We start from the raw sequence: 20637 nt of genomic DNA on the forward strand, positions 1-20637 counted from the left end.
CAATACACAACCACAGTCCTTTTCTCTTTACTCCTGATATGTCTGACATGCCTTTTCAATTCTTCATTCTAACTACATTTCTGGTAATCTCTCTCTTTGTTTTACTTCTTCTCTTTACAGTGCTGTATGTCTTTGGGAAGCATACATTTTTCAGTCACCTATTTGATAGCTCTATTTTCATAAACGAAGAGAGATTATAAATAGCTTTTTACTATGTGCATGTGCTCCTTAAAAATTCTAATTTTAGTGTGCTGCAAGACTTCCCATTATACTTTCATTTTTGCGTTAGAGGCATACTTTCCTCTTATTGAGAAGGTTTGTGTTCTGGAAGATCTGTCCAATTTTAATAAAGTAAGCAATACCATTCAACAGAAACCAACCTAAGGCTTGATAACAGTCTATTACAGGGACACTGGAACTGCTGCTATCTTAAGCTGTTGATGTAACAGAACTCTTGCTAGTTGTCACATTGTTATATGATAAGTTACTATTATCAGGAAAAAATACACCTTAAATGGTGGAAAAATGACACAAAAAGTGGTGTTACATAAAAATCGTAAGGGCAACATCAAATTATAATGCTTTGCAGATAAGTCCAAATTTTTGTTATTTTTATTGTTAATGAATACTGCCAAAGATCAGTAACTGAGTATCAGTGTGATTATTTTTTTCCACCACTGTTAAGTGTGTTAGTGCCCTAAAAAAGCCGTAAGTGTGAAACTGTGAAAATGCTCTTTCTGTATTTCTCTAAGCTGACCTTCTAAAGAATATTTTTCTTCAGAAAATTAAGTGCAAACAACATTTTTACATTAAAGATGATATTCTAAAGTACAATTTTTTTTTTTTTCCAGAAGTTTATAGTTAAATGTTAAGACATTTTCTTCAATGGCAAAGTTCTTTCTGACTGAGATTTTCAGGTATTTTTTCATAGGTTTAACTTGGACACTAACTAGTAGCACATCTTCATACGAACACAGATATATATCAGTATCTTTAACAGAGGAAAAATAAGAGAAAAACACAAAAAAATGGAGAAACCATAACTTAGCTTTCTATAACTTAGAAGATAATTAAAATGTGAGTAAAAAAAATACTACCCTAATATTTAATGCATTCTCCTACCTTTTGTCTCAATTGTAGTGCATGGTTGTCTTCTTTGGCTGTAAGGTAGAGGGATCGAACTTGATTTTGCACATTGCCATAGAAGGTTGTTTCCCAAAACTGCTGGTTAGTCCAGATAGGATGGTCTTGTACACAGGTATAAGCAAACTGACTAACTCCAGGTGCTAATTTCTGAAAGCAAAAAAAGTTCAAAATAGGCAAAATTCTCCTATTATTTCATTTTTGTTCAAAGGCTGTGACTTGAATATTGAAAATTTTATCAAAGGAGTTGTACACAATTAAATATGCAATATATGCCATCTTTTCTAATGTAATATGGGAAAGAGAAATTATCTCTGGTTTTGTGCCCTTAAAGAAATTAATGTTGTATACAAGTCTAATGCCAGTGCAAGGCATGGCTTTCTTGATTCACTGTAGAAAAATGAGACTCCAGAGGGAGAATTCTGTGATGACAGTATAGAACACTGCTCTAATACAAAATGTTTTCCTTGCCAACAAAATGTAATATTTTTAATATCCTACATCACAGAAATAAGTATTCAAACAGAAGAAGATTCTCATTTCATTTAGAAGTCAGAACTACAGTAATGAAATTTAAAATAACTGTACATGGCAACTGAGTCATTCCAATAGGCTGCATTTGTTGCAGCAGCACAAGATGAGATAAATTGTTCTCTTCATTGCCATCTACTGCGTTGTATGACTCACATCCAGCTCCTGAAAGAGTACTCACTGAATGCATATGTTCCTGGAGTCACAAGGGTCTGGATCCCTATGCTAAGGTCTCAAACAGTATCGACACTCATTACCAAAGCACTCTTTTCTTCAAGTAGGTCTATTTATTTAAGTAGCACTAGTCCTTCAGCAAGATGCTTAATATTCTTGATAACCACATACAATGAAAATAAATTTATTTCCGGAACTCCAAATATGAAGCATCAAATCTTCTACCATATGTTCTCACTTTCTGATAAAGTCCACAGAAACTATCGTGTTTTATACTGCTTATAGCAAAGAAGCACATAATCTAAATATCTACTTATTTCTACAGTAAAACCGAATACGTTACCAGATGCCTCATTTAAAATTTTTCACTGTCAGACTGCTACCTATACCTGAAATATACACTATATCTAGAAGCAGAATTTTACCTTAATGATTATGTTCTAAAACATTTTACTCTATATAGTAAAAATGCTACTTGATTGCATATTTACAATTCTACAATCACACACAACAGCCAGCACATATAACAATTCCTCAGTAAGAACTCAAGTGGAACACTAGAAAATTGTTACTGAAAATTTTAAAGTCTGGTTTACAGATTTCTGGTTTTGCAATTCTTTGAACTGTGTTTTTCACACTATGCTCGTCCAAGTACAACATGAACTGAAAGTCATGGTCATGTGCCACTTATTCATTCCCTATTGAAGACAAGTTCCTTTGAAATGGTATGATTGAGGAAATAATTTGTAACACACTACTACAATGTAGCCAATTGAAATATCTTCTTGCAATTAATCATCAAAAAGCGAGAAATATAAATTTTATTTAATCATGTACAAATTTAATCAAAATTTCTTAGTAACCTGTTAAATCCAAATATATGGAAGACACAAATAACGTTAAAGGTGACTTTGTTTATTCATTATGTATTGAAACATAAGAAAAACTGGTTAGTTTAGGCTCCCTGGTTTCAGTTGTGATGAAGTTTATGGTAGCTCACATGAACTGATAACTGAGCATTTGATTACTGCACAGTAAGATCTCCCATCTTTGATCTAGCTGTTAAATCACAGACCAGAACAGCTCCTGTAATTTCTTCCTGATCACAGAATGGTTGAGGTGGGAAGGGACCTCTGGAGATCATGCGTCCAACCTCCCCTGCCTCAAGCTGGGCCACCCAGAGCAGGTTGCCCAGCTCCCTGTCCAGATGGCTTTTGAAGAAAAAAGAAAAGAAAGAAATAATAGAAAGTTTAAACTAATAATCCTAGGCCCATAATAACAGTGTTCCAGAAATAAAAATGAAGCAAATGATTTTCACATGGGGATGAATGTGATAGAAAAGCTGAGGGGCTTTTAGATGCTCTTCCCATGCTCATAATTTACAATTATTAATAGCCATGTACAAATCACAATTTTTAGATAGATTTATGTTCAAATATATTGACATAAATCTGTACTGACCAGTTAACTCCTAGGCAACATAAAAATAGCCTGTTTACAAAAGGATGAAGGAAAAGCCATCAAAATGCTAAACTATCATAAATATTATCCTTCCTATCACCTACAGGTGCTAAAACAAATGGCAAAATCCGATAGTGGCTAGAGCACTGAAGCTAAGTCAGAACTTGCAGTTCCAAGCTCAGCTCTGCCTATTTTGGGGGGCAAAACCACTTAGGATTCTCACCTTGTTTCAGTTAATTTGTGAAAAATCAACATGAATAGAAACCTCAAGAAGCTCATGGTTGCTCCTATGCAGTCACAATCCTTGGAGTAGAAATTCTCTCAGTACAAATATAAGCAGTCCATGAAGCTTCAAATGTCTATATTCTCTGTCCTGAGAGTACTTAGCCTAGAATGGAAACTAATTTAATACATCGAATGGGCTCCAATGTTGCATGCAAAAGGATTTCTCTGATTTAAGTAAAACAGTAGTTCAGTGTTTTTCCTCAAGCAATACTACATATATAACATGAATATTCACCTATCTTTCCATAAGACAGCTAAAGTATACTGATATTTATGCTCTTTTTCTCTGTCCTGATAATTAATTTCTGCCAGACAGGACGAATGTAGGAGTCAGCAAAAGAATTTCCTACTTATAAGGGAGGATTTAGGGGCTGACAGCTTAAAATACACACCAGTAGAAAATCATAAAAATAGTTCTGAACAGATAAAGTCCTTCATCTAAAGCTGTCTGTATGATAGCCTAAATGACCACTGAGGTGTAAGCTGTAATAAGTTCCAGAAAATGAGTGATCTTCTGCAAAGTACACCGAGATCTTGCAATAGACTAAGAGCACTTAAAGAACAACAAAGAAATCCCCCCTAGCCCACATTACATACGAAAGAGACATCACCCATATCAAGACAATGAATTACATTCTGCAGTCTGTGAAAACACAAGCTAGATTTGGTACTTGCTATGTGTGACTGTATGCAATTTCCCGAAATCAGGAATGAAATTTGCATTCTTTGCACCTTACTGAGTGGCACAGGACAATACCTGCCTCAATTTTTTTTTATCTTTTTCCTGACAGTGGATACTTCTGGTTTTGAAAATGATACTTACAGCTCAGTGAAAAATGTGTACCAACTCCCAGGACTCCCAGGCACACCGTGAGGTGCCCCAGCAGCTTCTCTATTACATTATGTTATTTATATTGCTTGTTTCTGGTAAAGAAAAGCATGCTTGGCACTGATCGCTCATCAGTCATTATCTGCCACACAAGCTTAAAGAAGAAAGCAAGTTTGTTCTAGCAAAGCAAAGGATCGAGTTCTTGATTACAAAGTTGAAAAAGAGAGTGAAAAAAAAAAAAGTAAAAAACAGAATATGAATGCACCTGCAACTACTCTTTTCTCACAGGTATTACCTCAGGTTTTACTGCATGCTTCTTAAAGGAGCAAACTCAATAACACCGAATTGCCAGGAACACTGACCTTCAGAAGTAAACTTAATTTCTGTCTCCAACTTGTAATCTGGGTTAGGGGTTTGGATATTTTTGGTGACAAGATGAAGGAAAAGAGGGGAGAAGGAGGTTGCTGCTGAATAAAAGTGAATAAAAGCAAATAAAAGCTTTGTCCTCAACTCTTCAAGGAATCACTGTGCTACGGTTTATCTGCTTGACTTCTGAGAGAAAGCTACCGCCAAGATTAGTGAAATTACCTCCCAAACTTCTCTGCATACCAAAGGGGATGAAAGCACTCCCTCTGTGCTAGGTAACGTTCTCCCTGGTAGTCTGCAAATGTAAGTTTATAGATCAGCCAGGACATAGCAGGACAGAGGGTACTCTAAAGGGTTACTCCCCGTCTTGGAGCAGTTTATGTAGACATTCGCTTACCAACCATCACATACCAAGAATAGGTTCCCCTTACTGCAGGCAACATGCTGCCCCTCTTCAAGGTGACATAAACCAAGCTCTGCACGTGTTCCATGACCCAGTCCTGTATTCACGTGTCTGCTGTGCCCACACAGACACCTGATAAATTCAATGGACTTCTAAGAAGCCCAGAGGATCACACTACAGAAACTGCCCTGAAGAGGTGAGGTTTATCTATGTACTAACTTCATACAACTTGCATCACATCGTGCTTATATCAATACTCACCACAGCATACAAATACTGAAACATACATACGAATACGTACATGCATGTGAATACGTTTTCAAGCCTGACTGAATGCTGCATGGATAGTGTAAGTAAAAAAAAAAATAAAAATTAATCTATTCAATAAATGGCTTTCCCACTTGGTCTAAAATACAAAATTATACCCATATGTATTGTACATACAAATGTGGGCAAAGGTCACACAAGCATAAAGTAGTAATTATTATGCTTCCATTATTATTATTTTTTTAGTTTTGCTTTTTACTGCTTTGGAAAAAAAAGGACACACAATACTAGATCAAGCATCTCCTCTCACCCCAAACCCTTTCCAACATGAGAGAAAACCCTTTGCCACCTTCTCCCACTGACCTTCAGAAAGTCCCCTGACAGGACTGGTCACAGGACTAATTTAAATTCTAAATACTTTAAATTGTAAGTACCAACTTACACTGCTAATCTACTGTTATTTCAGCAAGAAAAATAAAAGAAAGGCCAATTGACTTTCAATTCAATGCTCACAAATCACAAACGGGTACACAAAACCAGCAGAGGGCAATAGAATTCTAGAATTTTTGCAAATTTGGGATGTAACTCTGGATGGAGTTTTGCTTATTGTATAGATTTTCTGGCAAAGGTGACTTAAACATCTTAATACATATTGTCTTTAATGCCAGATTCATGAAGATCATGTATGCATTACTTGAAGCTATAAAGAGTATCTCAAAGATTTCTACACAGATATATGAAGACAGACATGTATGTTAACACAAAATTACATGTTACATTAAATAGTACTCAATGAAATACTATTTCATTCTCTTGAAGAGATAAACAGATTTACCAAGTTCTGTTATACACCGATCACACTAGGCAAATTAAAATCATCTAGAATGATGGACTTTCAGAAGGTAAAAAAAAAAAAAAAAAAAAAAAAAAAGAGAGATGACATTTTTGTTATTCACTTCCAAAATTCCTTACTAAGACAAAGATTAAAAAAATCCTGTAGTTAGTCCCTCCCACAAATGTGCTAAAGTCACATTATCCTCTTCTTTCTGTGAAGAAATTCTTCTGGATTTTTTTTCCACCTAAAAATAGCTTTGAAAGTAAGATCTGCTCTACCTGTAAAGGCATAAAATCTGTTCTGCAGACATGTTTTATGTATCCTTTCAAAAAACAAAGTACCCAAATTAGAATATTAAAGGTCAAAGATGATGTTTTGGCATTTGTGATACTGCAAAAACACCTGACCATAATTAAGAAGAATCCCCAGATTCCTATTTTAACTAAAAGAAGTACAATTACTTATAAAAATAATGTACTGAACTATAATCTTTATTTGAAAGTAACTCCTAATGAATGGAATAAAAGCCCTTGATGGGAAAGTGTTTGGAAATACTGAGAGAACTTTGACCATCACCTTAATACTTTCTTCCACGACCACACTCAAATTCATGGGCACCTATCAAGTAACTACATGACCCTATCTCAAAATTCAGTGAAATAATGTTTCTGTGTCACCTCTGGAAAACCTTCAGCCACAGTTAACCTACTGCTGCATGGAAGCAACAACAATTATGACAACTAATACTGTTTTACAGCTTCCTTGCTGTGCCTCAAACAGCCTGGCTTCAAGCAGTACTTCAAGTACTTATTTCAAACTCACATTGTGAACACTTCAGGAGAGGGATCATCATCTTTGTGTTCTTTGGTACAAAAGCAAGACCAGCAGCTCTGGTCTGTGATTAGGGCTCCTGGATTTTCCAGTAACACAAATACTACTAAGACAAAGATTTGATAACATTGTAAATCATTCTTAATCTATTTTTTGCCTGTCAGCTCGTATACATGCGAAACGACTAATATCTCTGAATGAAGAACTGTTAAATATGATGATATACGGAAAAGCAACTGGTATATTAAGTTCATATTTTAAAATCTAGTTTATATCATAAAAATGCCACATGGTGGTTCTGTTACACTCCAGAAGTCTAGGAACTGACCTCAACCTAAAGGTTAAACGCATACTTTTTCCTTACAAAATATGAATTGCCTGTAAGGATTAAAATGCAAAAATACACTTCCAGTCCTGCAAAACGATTATTGTATATCATGCCATTTTACATTTTCCCCTCACATTACTACTCTCCCTCTTTACAAGCCAGTTACATGGAGTTGAAACATACAATCTCTGCTGATATGAAGCATTGTGGCTCTGATAGTAAACTAATAGCAAAATGCAACACTGAGAGCAAATACGTAATTCTTTTGATACTTGTAACTCTGTCAGGAGTAACGCAGAAAAGAATTTCTTTTTCGCTGTGTGATGTCCTTAGTTATGCTACTACTTATTCTAGAAGAGTTTATGTAAAAGTAGTCAGCACCTGAAGTCTGCCTACAAATAGTTTGTTCTTTGTAGTTCAGTTTATTCCTTAGCATCCAATACAGGTATGCTCTTGCAGTTTTTAAGCATGTAACAATGGATTTTTTCTTTTAGGTTATTGACATGAGAAATGCTGAGAATGGATAAATAAGAGGAAGAACTACTACTAAAAAGAATGTTACTTAATACAGTTTCAGTCATGAAAACATTTACACAGACTAAGATAGCATCAAAACTGGCAAAATATAGAGATATAAGAAGAAAATTAATGGAAGCAGACAAAGCTTCTTGCCAGGATAATAAAGGAAGTCTTTCAGGATGGGAGTTTTCTAAATTAAAGCCAACAACTCAAGAGTGCAGAATGTTAAAGTGGTTTCATTGCAAGCACATCAGAGTAAGCCAGAAATGACTAGAAGTCATTTAGATCTAAAAATGAAAATCAATCAGTGTAGAAAGCTAACACATTACAAAAAGTCCTTTTAGCTTTATAGAAGGCTAACCAACAAGTACTGCTGTTTATGAGAATTGCCTGGCCAATTACAGTTAAGTAGAAATGCAAATTAAGAATTAAAACTCACATCAAGTGTAAAATCAAAAACAAAATCAATCCATCAAACAAACAAACCCACAACACCACTATTATTTGCTTTTCAAAATCAGCCATCATCAGCTACCTCTATACAATTTCATGGTATTTATACAAATTCCAAGATAAAGATTAATGCATTATTTGGTGAAAGGTAACAGAAGATAATATTAGTACCAAATTTTCCACTGCTTTTCACTGTACATTTGGGCCAATATTCCACTGATTTCATCCAATACTAACCGTAAGATTTGCCTGATAAAGACATAAAAATTGAGCTGATTCTTTAATCAGCTTTTCATCATGTCACTTTGTATCTGATGCTACACGAGAGAGAGCATTTCACATGATGATGCTTCTGTTACATGTAATCATCCTGGAATTGGGTGTCTCTTGGCAAAAGGTCTAAATATTCAAAATATGATAAACTAGTCTGAATTTCTCTAGTACTCCCTCTTCAATCTTTAGAGAATGCCCTTATCCCTGTAACTGGCAACCCTCTGACACCTAAGAGGCTCTGGAGTGAAGAGGTCATTTATTTCAGCATTTCAAGATGGGAATATTTTCATCCATTATGTCTGTCATAGCTGTTACTGCAACTTTGTAGTTCAGTTCAACCAGGAAAGTACAAACTCAAATTAATTTCCTTTTGTTATTATGCTACGCTGAAGAGCATGTATTTGGTGCTATGGAAAAAAATTGGTCTATACATCATTTTTCCCATCAAACATTCCAACTTCATATTTTCTCATTAATTTCAAACTTTTTTCTTAAATTGTGATTTTGTACTACCTTGAAGATTAAAACCAACCAACACTTCCAGTAAGCACTAACTTCTCAAAAATGACGCTACCATAATTGCTAAGATGACCTGAATAAATACTTTGTAACATATTGAAAAGCTTTACATAAATGATTCACCAAATTCTGGTAGACTTTTTTAAAAGACTGAATAAAGCAGACCTCCTATTTTATGCAATTCTATTTCTTTTACAGTAGAGGAAGGCTTAGGTGTATGGAGTACAAACAATAAATGGGCAGACGCGCAAGAACATCCAATCGATACCTTAACCTGAGGATTTCACTGAGCCCTAGTGTGTGTATTTCTCCAGTGTTTCACTGCACATTCTAAAATAAAATTAGCATCAGTATCCAACTGAAATTTTATTCAAAATTTGTTCGTTTCCAGGCACAAAAAAAATGAATTCTAGTCCCTATTCTTTCCAAGAAGCATATCATTTAGTCACATAAAAATTATGAACCAGTCTCCAATGCATCTCACTATGTTACAGTACAGGACAAGTGACAACTTTTATGTAATTCACCCAATCAGTGAGACGGCTTGCTGCATTAGATTTGTTGTTGTTGTTTTTTGCTAAAATTAGATAAACACTATCTGAGTTATGCACATCAAAACATTAACTACTGACTCAGAAATCTAAATCCACCAGTTGTGATTATGAACTGCTCTGGCTACTGCAATTTGAAGACACCTATAAAATATTGTATGTAGTTCACTCAACATTTTTACTAACAAACTTCAGTTTCAGAGAAGTGTATTCTGATTACGGCATTTCCTTTTATCAAACACAGGTGGTCAGAATTGTCACTTCTGAATGCTCAATAACAGTAATTCACAAGCGGGTTACTTGTATTTGAGCACACATGATTACAGACAGTCCAAGTAGGAAATTTTAATTATAAAATGTTGAAAAAACTCCCTGAAAGTCAGAAGATTTTTATTGTGTTTTATTCTGCACATTCAGGTTCTGCAGTGGTTGAAGGATGCAACAAACAAATCTGTGATCAGACTGGAGAACATCACCCTAGCTGAAAAGGGAGGGAAGATGAAGAAGCAGGCTCAGCCTGTGGCTTGAAATAGCAGAGAGAAAAAGAGATTTTGCTTCCTCTGCCTGTTGGTCCAATGGACAGTGTGAAACTGGTGCCTACAAATGATCATCACTTTTGCTGCACACTAAACCTTCAATACAGTGTAGTCTACACTACAGCTTGCCACCTTACAAAGAGACATAATTTGAAACGGTATATCCAAATTTTGTGAATTTGACAAGGCCACTTATACAATTGTGAAGCTGTCTTCCTTCCCAAAGTAATAAAAGAAAAAACAAAATTCAGAAATATCTTTTTCACCTTGCCCTTTCTTCCCACTTGTAGAAGAAGAACTCTTTACTGCAGCAATACAGAATAGTACATTTTTACTTTATACACAGAAAGAAATGACTGCATACCAAATAAGCATGGGCCATCTGTACAAAAACAAAACAAAACAAAAACAAGCAAACAAACAAACAAAATCCATGGAAAAATTCTTTTATCTTCATGTATAAAGATATTTTATTTATATTGTTTCAATTTTAAACAAAATTCCAACAGCATTGCTAATGGTAAACTAAAACCTTTTCCTAACCCAGAAGCAAAGATGTGTTTGTTTTTGTGACATTAAAAGTACACATCAAGAAGTTCACTGTCACTGGTGGGTCACATTTTGCTAACAGCTCAAATTAATAACTAAAATTTTAAAATAGCATCGTGACCATTTTTTCTAGAAAAATTCAAGTTATTTCTCCAGGCCACAAATATGTAGCCAGTACCGACTTCTTGTCTATGAATTTAATCCTGCCAGCTATGACTTAGAGTACTTCTGTGACTAAATCCTGCCCGATCAAGTTTCACAACAGGCCACTCACCAGACTTCAAGAGTTGGAATTCTTAAATTTCAACAGACATCCCAAGAGCTGATACCATGCTGTACACGCCATGATATTTCTCGTTCTTTTAATTAGATACATGTAGAGATACCCTAGAGTAATCGTTATGTAAGCAAAGACAATAGGAGATGTGCATGACCTGTCAGATGACACAAGCTTGTTTCTTAAAATTTATTTTATACTGTTTTCCCAATAATATCTTAAAATACCTTAATGCTAGAGCTTTGGCTACTTCATGAGACTGTTCCAGAACCTTAAAGACATTACCCCTAAGAATATGTTTCCATACTACTTAGTTTCTTGGTTTCATCTGTTGGACTCGCATGAAAATACATCTTTCTTCTTATTTATAGACCTCAAACACTTGTTGTCTTTGTGCACCCATGTACGGTAAAGCTATTTAGGATGAAAAGGTAATTGTTTCATTACTGCTCTCCTTTATGTTAGGTAACTAAAATGAACGCACATCCTGAAATTTAGTATTTCATATGTACAATGGATCTCTAATAAAGGAATTGTGACGTTGTGTAACTTCTTTTCATTATTTCATTTAAGTAACATGAATTACATGTATTGTAATGAAATCCCTTAATTTCCCATAAAAATACTGCAGCAAATACAAATGGTAAAATATATATTTGACTAATACAATTCCACAATGTCCTTAGATTTATTACTATCTTTCTTACTGGTAACTTTATTTGGAAAATCAGTTCTGTAGTAACTGAACACAAAAATGAAAACCTGTATTCTCACTTCCAGTCTTTTCCTGGCTTCCAAGAACACTGTGTAGTCTCAGTGTAGCCAGGTGAAATAATATTTAATACACTTCTGGCATTAAACATGGTGTTTTGATAACAAAAACATCACTAAAAACAAGTACATACTTCTAAGCACTACTTCAACATTTTTGTAAAGCATATTGACAATCACACTGCAGAGGTAAGATAGTTCTACATACTGAAGCGACAGTATTGAAATATCTGTATGCTGCCTACAGAAAACAAAACATAGCTTGATGTGTGTATAAATAACACTGTATATGGGAATTCAGTAAAATTGACAAGCAATTCAGCAGAAAATGCCATAACATGGTTTGATAGTACAAACATACCAGTTTTGCCACTATTAATTTTAATAAAAACAATTAATTCCCCAAATGATTTTAATTCAGTTTGTACATTCCTCTGGACTCATCAGAGACAGAATAGCAATATGACTTTTTAAGCAGCAAAACATATACTATTCTAAGATTTCTGTAAAGAAAAACCAAGTGAATAGAAAATTTATAAACTGTTAATCAATATGTTAGAAAGCAGGAAGCTCAAGGGAAAAAAGAAATGCAGCAGGATTGGCCACAACTTCTACCCAGAACAGGGAAAGAGGAACATTCATTTAGAATAACTGTACAGCAGGAATCCCTCCAAGATATTATAAAGGGAGATTTGAAGGGGGTGGAAAAATGTCACCCATTATTCTTACTTTAAGAATATTGATACAGATTGTTGTTCATACACAGGTTCATGTTAGGCACTTAGCATACTCATTCCAGTCTAAAATAAAATACTGAAAACCTCTAGAGAAGCTGAAAAAAGCTTCAAAAAGTTTCACTTAGACTCGAATTCCAAACAGAACCTATAAACTGTTAATTGTAACTAATCACTACAGAGTTTGTCTACTGATCTTATGTGCTGGAAAACACATCAGTATGTGTTTAGTATGAATAACTAAGTTTTATACCAAAATAAGTACATTTGCCAAACAATTGTATCTAATGGGACATACCAAAGGGGACCATCACTGAACCTGAGGATTAGATCTGGGAAAAACAAAATTCTTTTTCTATTATGCATTAACAGCTGGCTTTTGCAAGCAACAGTCAGGTTACTTTATTTTTAATTCAGGTCTGGAACATTAAAAAGTCATCATGCTTCTTATATCCGGGGACTCACAACTTACTAAGTAAAAAATTTCAGAGTTAAATATAAGTAGGGGACTATTTTATTACACAAAAGATGTCAGTGAACTTTTTGTGAGAGAGATGGTATGAGATCTCAGTACTCCTATTGAAACCAGAAGTCTATACAAGAAATTAATGATTCTATGTTCAATGCTGCCTGTTCTCCCTGATGGTAAAATCAAAACTTATTTAGGCTTATTTCAACACACATGATACTCCATGCAAAAGATATATTTTTTTAATTTACCGCTTTTTGGCAATTATTAGAGGAACTAAAATCAGAAAATAAAGTCAACCTTTCCTCATAAAAGAGTTTCAGTGACATCAGTCAACTTTAGAACAAGGGTTCCTACCTGTCATGCACCTTCTGTCATCGCTTTCTTCCTTTTAACTATATGTAAACTAAAATTACACAAAATAGGAGTGGTTTTAAATGAAGAATAAGAAAAACTTACCCTATAGAAAGCAGTTGTCAGGGGTAGTAATGCTGCAGCAATGCTATATTCTTCTGAAGATGAACAATCCTTCAAGAGAAACATAGGAAGGAAATTAGCAATCATTTTCAATTTTATGCATTATATAATTTCATTTCTGCCTCACGCAGTCCCTATAACTATCCTTCCTAGATATCTTTTATCACTTGAAATAATGTATGACTAATATATATGTGCATGTGTATACATGTGCACATTTTCCCTCGATTTGGGCTAGATAGGTTTTGCTATGATTGTTCAAATTTAAAGAATTTATTAACTTTTATTAGCCTTTTTTAAATTCCTATATCTGAATCACAAGTTCACCAACACAGTTTACACATAAAAAGAAACAAAAAAAAGGTAGCTTGCTTCCATTTAGGTCCACAGCAAATTTGACTAGAAAATGGAAGTGATGTGCTGACCAAAAAATGTACTTTCAAATAATTTATACAAAGAAATTGTCTTTTATTTAATATGAAATCATCACCTCTACTACAGCTTGACACAAGATTTACTTTAAAAGAGGACAAAAACCATCTCTTGTCGGCCTTGGAATGCCTCATTCAACTGTCAAGTCTGTCATACATGTCTCTCTAGGCTGAAAAGGGTATGCCAAAGTAAATCAACCAGTAATTGTGCTGATGAAAATAGTAATTTTATCATGGAAGTCTTTAATTGGAAATAATTGGACTATAACTTAATACTTAAAAACAAAGCTCCTTGAATTTTTAAGACTTTCAAAAAACAGAACAAAAAATATTCATCAAGAGTTTGAAAAAAATATATTTTTTATTTCTTGATTATTTTTTTCATTCGCTCTTTTTTCTAATTTTGGAAAACACAACAGTGCACATAGCTCTAACATGACAACTCTATCAGCATTGTGCCCCTGCATGACGAATGGCTAAACATTTCTATTTGAATAACTCAATTCAATATTATTAATGTTTATGCCTACAATGGGTACCCCATTTATTACGTATTAACAATACATAACATTCAACCAAATTCCAAAATTGAAAAATCTCAAGTGTTCCTCTGGCAGACTTTTCATTTATGCCTTCTTCTCATTGTATTTCCTCCTTGGAGTTCTCTAGAACACAACTAAGAAAAATTTTGCACCAGCCAACTGTGATAGCAAAAATGTAAAATCCATATTATTGGCACAATTATGTTAACAATGATCATAGAGATAGTACTTGTAGTACCCGCAGTGCTCCTTCTCAAATGGCTGCTGACTGATTATGCAATGCAGGTTTAAAAACATAGACTAAAAAGCTTGTAACAAGACTATTTTTCTTCCCATACTTTAAAAGTCCATTTCATCACTTCCAATAATAAATACTTCAGCTTCTATTAATAGAGCCCAGCTAAATAAAATATCACTGCACATACACAGTCAAACATTGTGGCAGTTAGAAAATTACTTACATGTGTATTTTGTATGTGTATGTTGTAGGTAGACAACAGGTTTATAGCTGAGAAGCTTTATCTTTGCACAGAGCTATTGAAGGCTCTAACTTGTCTAACTCTGTATGAATGCATGTATAATAACTGTCCATGGAAAACAAAAGATGTTCAGCTGCTCAGATTTTCTAACACATTCCAATCTGGTAGAGAAAAGCAGTATGAAAAGTAGACACCGAAAAACTTGATGTATGTTAATGCCTTTCAGGATTCTGACATGTGAATACACACAATTTGTATGCAGAATCATTTTACGTCGAAGTCAAAACAGTAACACTAAAGGACATAGCCTGAACTGCATTTCATTCTCAATATCAGCATTGTTTTCTATTGTTATCCATACTTCCAATCCCCATTTGGAACTTTGGATGTGTATTTGCATTTTTATATAAAGATACGAAAAATACTGCTAGTATTTTTCAAATTGTAAGAAAATTTCTCATTTAAAATCAGACTTTACAACCCTTAGGAGTACTCCACAGTTTTCAAGGAAATGCATATCTTATTTCTGTATGTGCTTATTTATAACCAGGTACCAAATGATCCATCCTGATTATTTCAAGATATCTACTTAATCCTTTAGCTCAAATTATTTATAAGAGCTTTTGGCTTTTACCCCAAATATACATAAAAATATCTTTATTAAAACTGAGCAATGTATCTTCACCTAGAGAGCATCCAATATACCAAGAGCTAACATATGTCTCAAAGATATATATCACAGCCACATAAACAACATAGTGTATTATTTTTCCATTTCTTCTTGCAAGTATGAAATTCTCCACATATTCTATGTCAGCAGTACCCCCTGGACTTGTAGTATGAATGTATTATCTACATATATTTTCTTCTCCAGCGCGTGTAAAATGATCTGTTTGGAATTAAATATAATACCAGTGTTTTGAGAAGAGTGAAATTAACCAAGTATTCATCTTCCTTGTAGTAGCATGACAGAATGCCACAGTTAACAGAGCCGTTACACTGAAATCACAGCCTCTCAATTACAGGCAAACCAAAGCACTGGAAATGTCGTACTGTATTTAATGAATTTAGACTCTTGAAACAAAGAAATCCAGCTGCTTTATACACAATAATACCTTTACCAATCATGAAAAATATCTCTTTCTACTGCTACAGAGGTATACAAATCAAATACTGTAAAATAATTATAGCTGTTTTATAATTAGAGCTGTTTCCTTATGTTGCACAAAATGAAGCTGAAACACATAGGTGGGGAGGGATCAAATACTCTCAGCAAATTAATTTCTTCGTAACAATGTCTAACAACAGTGAAATTTGGACTTCTGTCATAACATGTTCAGAGTGCTTTGAATCCACACCTAAGTTAGGTGAGAACCTGACATATATTCTGGCAAACTGATCACATATTTCTTTGACAGGTAGTTGCTGAAGTCTATAGCAAACCGGAAGCGTTACAGTAATTTGTGTACCTTTTACTAAGTAAACTTACTGTTTACTAAACTGAATTAAAAAAAAAAAAAGTAATAAAATCAAAATGATTTTCCTTACATTACTTACTTTGATAATAGCTGTGATTTAATGTTATGTTCTACTCAGATTAAGTATGCAGCAAAGCTTTCGCGGTTAGATACTATCATCACATTGCAGAAATGACAGCTAGAAGTTGCAGTTGGGTTGCTTGGGTTGGATGCCTGCATCTGGTGGCACACAGGAAGGCACCAATGGCTTCTGGAGTCTGGTACGTGCCTCAGGCTTCCAATACTGCAAAGGAGAGGTAACTCTTCTCTTCATTCTTGATTTCAGAACAAGTACTGACCTGAACTTTTGTTTGGAAAACACAGTACATAATCATCAAATTGAAATGCCCTCCACAATTTGATCCTAGCAATGAACAGCCAAGAAAAGACACATGAGGAGAAGATTTCTTGAGCTGCTATTCAAGGTGCAAGCTTGGATTCAACTACTGTTGATGTTCCACTGGCTACAAGAGCAAGCTGAAGTGAGTGAAACAGGAACAGTTAAGCACAAACCTACATAAATTCTTGAACGGGCCACAGTAAATAACAACTGAGATGTAGGGATTTCTGCTTTCTCTTTATCACATGATAAAAATCTGGTAGAGACATATTAAGTATTTGGTAACATTTGGAGTTTCCTACTGAACTGCAGTTGTCCTCTTAAATCCATCTTGATAGTCTTTCTCATTAAGTGCTAGCTAATACAGTTTGAGGCTGTACTATGCCACACTCTGCTGCGAACAGTAAGCTTTTCAGACATCATGTTTTTAATAATCTATAGAAATATGAGTATGCTGAAAATTTAGGACCCAACTCCGCTGTACAAGCAGCAGCACTATAAAGAAATGGAATTACCTACAAATCAACATGCATTTCAAATTGCATGAAATCAACATGCAACGAATGCTTTCAAACTAACAAGCTAAACATGTCAGCTTTTGGTCTTTTTTTTTTTTTTTTTTTCCAGTACAGTATGATGTACACACACTCTATTAAAAATACTGCTGAAGTAACCCTCAATACTGCCTTGCACCTCCTGAGAACTATTGGATGCTGTCAATTTTCATGAAGACCGAGACATATTTATATTATGGAAATAGTTGTGACTATCAAATCTAAGGCAAAGACTATTCTTTTCATTTAAAGCAGTAAGAGAATTCAGCAGTCCGGTTTAGGAAAAAAAAAAAAAAAAAGGTCTGACAAAACTAGAATTTAATTTCAATGAGCTGGTTTTAGATAAATCATTTCTTTTCACCAGATAAACCGAATAAACCTTTTGCATCCGTATATAAATATGTTAATGCCATCAAACTATAAAAATGGTAGTCTATCAAAACCATAGGATCCACTCAAATTTATCAAATGAAGTAAAGATATTTTACCACCTCAGAAACACCCACAGAGCTATTACAGACATCATCTACTAGAATCTCCTACTCTCCTTAATAGAAAAAGGCAAGATTTCCATTCCATTACTACGAAATCTCATTCTGACTTGAGAGAAGCACTTAAACTACTAGACTATAGGATTTAAAAAAGAGTACCTATTCCGTGTTGATCAATGGTATGACCAATGTCCTTTATATTAAATCTCAGTAGAGTTAAAAATCTAAGTAAATAAACTACTAATTTTACAATATACTGCTCATATCTAATATAATTATATGCTGCCTTGATAAAAAGGAGACAAGAGAGACCAATCTGGAATTTCCAGTGTAACTTTTAAGAGTATTTAAACTGTAAGATTTAACTCTACAAATAAATCCATCCTCTGGAGCAATACTCAAATTGACATTTTGTTAAAATAAATGCAAATATGACACTAATCATTACATTACTTATTACTACCAGTTAATAATGAACTTCAAAAGAAATTTTATAATCTGTTTTTTCTGACTACATTTTGGATAAAATCTTCTTACTGAAATAACAAGCAAAATTACTTTTTTCAGTGAAAATTAACATACAATTACTTTCTTCTTGACCTTCATATGCAACTTTGCCTGGTAAATCTAATCTACCATCCCTGCTCACTGCTGCTCTCCTTTATAATGAGATCAAAGATTTCTTTTCTTTTTGTCACTAAAGGTGAAATCTGACTTTATTAAGACAACTAAAATTTTGTTAAATTAGATACAATTCTTCTGGGACTTCAGAGACAGGATGGGAAGACATACCTGGAAGACCCATATAGCTGATAACATGGGGACTGATCTACCAATAGAACTACAATATAGAAACATGGAAGATACTGCCTTATGTTACTGCTTATTGGGTATTCAATTCTCATTACTTTTAAAGCTTCTCATTTTGATAAGGATATATTATTAACTTAAAATTATTAATTTAGAAAATCAAGTCTGTCTTCATAAATGACCCTAGCACATTTTAAGTTTGTTGCCCAAGATTTTAGCTTTTGTTCTACCTAAAATACTGTTGCAGTGATTCTTAGTAAATAAGAACAAAAATACAAACTCTTACTATCTCTTGTTTCCAGGCTTACCACTCACTAAAATCATGCTGTAATCTTTTGAAAAGCGACTTCTCAGATTGCTACCTAGTGACTGTCTGACAGCAGTAATTTGAGACAAAGCCCATAAGGGACAGAGTTCGCCAGCACTCTGAATTATGCCAGACCTAATACTTCTTTCATCCTCTGTCACCATTACATGACAGCGAGACTGTTGTATGTTAGTATGGGAGCCAAAGCAGATGACAAAGGAATGGCACCCAACTTGGAAGAATCCTCGGTGATTTCTTTTGGCATTGCGGTCTTTCCGCCTGACAAGGAGCCTTCATAAGGACCACTTCGTTAAGGAACCTTTCACGTCCACAGTGCGATGCAAGATGTTGTAAATCTGCCATTCAGGGCAGCAGGAGAACCAATTCTGTACTGCAAGAACAGGAAAATCAATTCTGCACTTTATTTCACAAAGTGCTTCATATTTGGCTTTACTTGGCCCTGAATTCTCATAGGTTCATCTGTCCTTCAAACACAGAAGGGACAGAATTTAATTAACACAATTTAGATGCAATTACACATGCAGATAACTTTTATCCATTTTTTAATGTTTCCTTTTGCTTTACTCTGCATGTTAAGAAGTTAACAATGCAGCACATTTTCTCCATGCAGCTTCATTTTACTTCTGATCACAACAAACCAATACAAGCAACATTTTACTTAAAGAACTCTGGAGCTCCTCTCTCCCCACCCCCTTTTTCTTTCTCAATAAATACATTTCCGTCTAGGATTTAGATTGCTCATTTCCTCTTTCCCATAACAAATTAGGTTTAGGAAATCAAGAACCCCAATTTTTATGTGCATAAATTACACATTTTTTGCTGGATTTTTACTGTACCCCAAAGGAGTAAAAAAGTGTAACTTTTTTTTTCAAGATACTGATAAACACAAGAATGCCATCCCTTGCGTCTAAGCACATCTGAGTTTCTTTAACAGAAATGCCATGCATGTTTCTGAATACTGTCATGAGGCCCATGGCAATAAAGTTCAACATACTCAGGCTGTAATCTTCTCCCAAGGAAATGGTTGGGATGCCAAGATGCCTTTTGACTTTTATTTCACAGCAGGGCTTCATTCACAGTGACTCTGTCCAAACCTTAAACTACACCAGCTGTGATACAAGGTCCTGCATAGTAATTTGTAAAAACTATTTGACAAACAACCCTCAAATCATAGAATGCATTGCAATTCATGACTGAACGGCGATCAATATCCATTAAGTACTCCGTTGGAAAGAGGTGATTGATTCATACTGTATTTCCATTGCAGCATATGTCTAACACCCCTGTAGACCAAAGCACTGATGCAGTGATTGCAAAACATAAATACAGGATACTTTGTAAAACACTTTACAGACAGCCCAGTTAATTGAGCTAGCAAGTAACACAAAAAGGTTTAAAATATAGAAAAAGTTATTAAAACGGATGCAATAGCACCACATCGTTAGTGCATACTCTATACAATTTTTATAACTTCCTATGAATTAACACTTTTTTAGTATCAGAGTTGTACGAGTATATAAAAGCAATTCACTGAAAAATTAGTTTTTCATTTTAGAAAAATATT

General features: G+C 34.4%; 1 protein-coding gene across 6 annotated transcripts in view; it reads right to left on the reverse strand.

Moving 5' to 3' along the window:
- SBF2 (SET binding factor 2) overlaps positions 1-20637 on the reverse strand; it is a 252394-nt gene that overhangs the window by 58599 nt on the left and 173158 nt on the right. For all 6 annotated transcript variants that reach the window (XM_068685291.1, XM_068685290.1, XM_068685294.1 and 3 more), the window contains 2 exons: positions 13564-13632; positions 1123-1293 (listed from right to left, as the gene is read on the reverse strand). In XM_068685291.1, the coding sequence (XP_068541392.1) occupies positions 1123-1293; positions 13564-13632 (240 nt within the window). The remainder of the gene's footprint in view (positions 1-1122; positions 1294-13563; positions 13633-20637) is intronic.

The sequence above is a fragment of the Anas acuta genome, chromosome 5 (genome assembly GCF_963932015.1).
Source record: "Anas acuta chromosome 5, bAnaAcu1.1, whole genome shotgun sequence".
Lineage (NCBI taxonomy): Eukaryota > Metazoa > Chordata > Aves > Anseriformes > Anatidae > Anas > Anas acuta.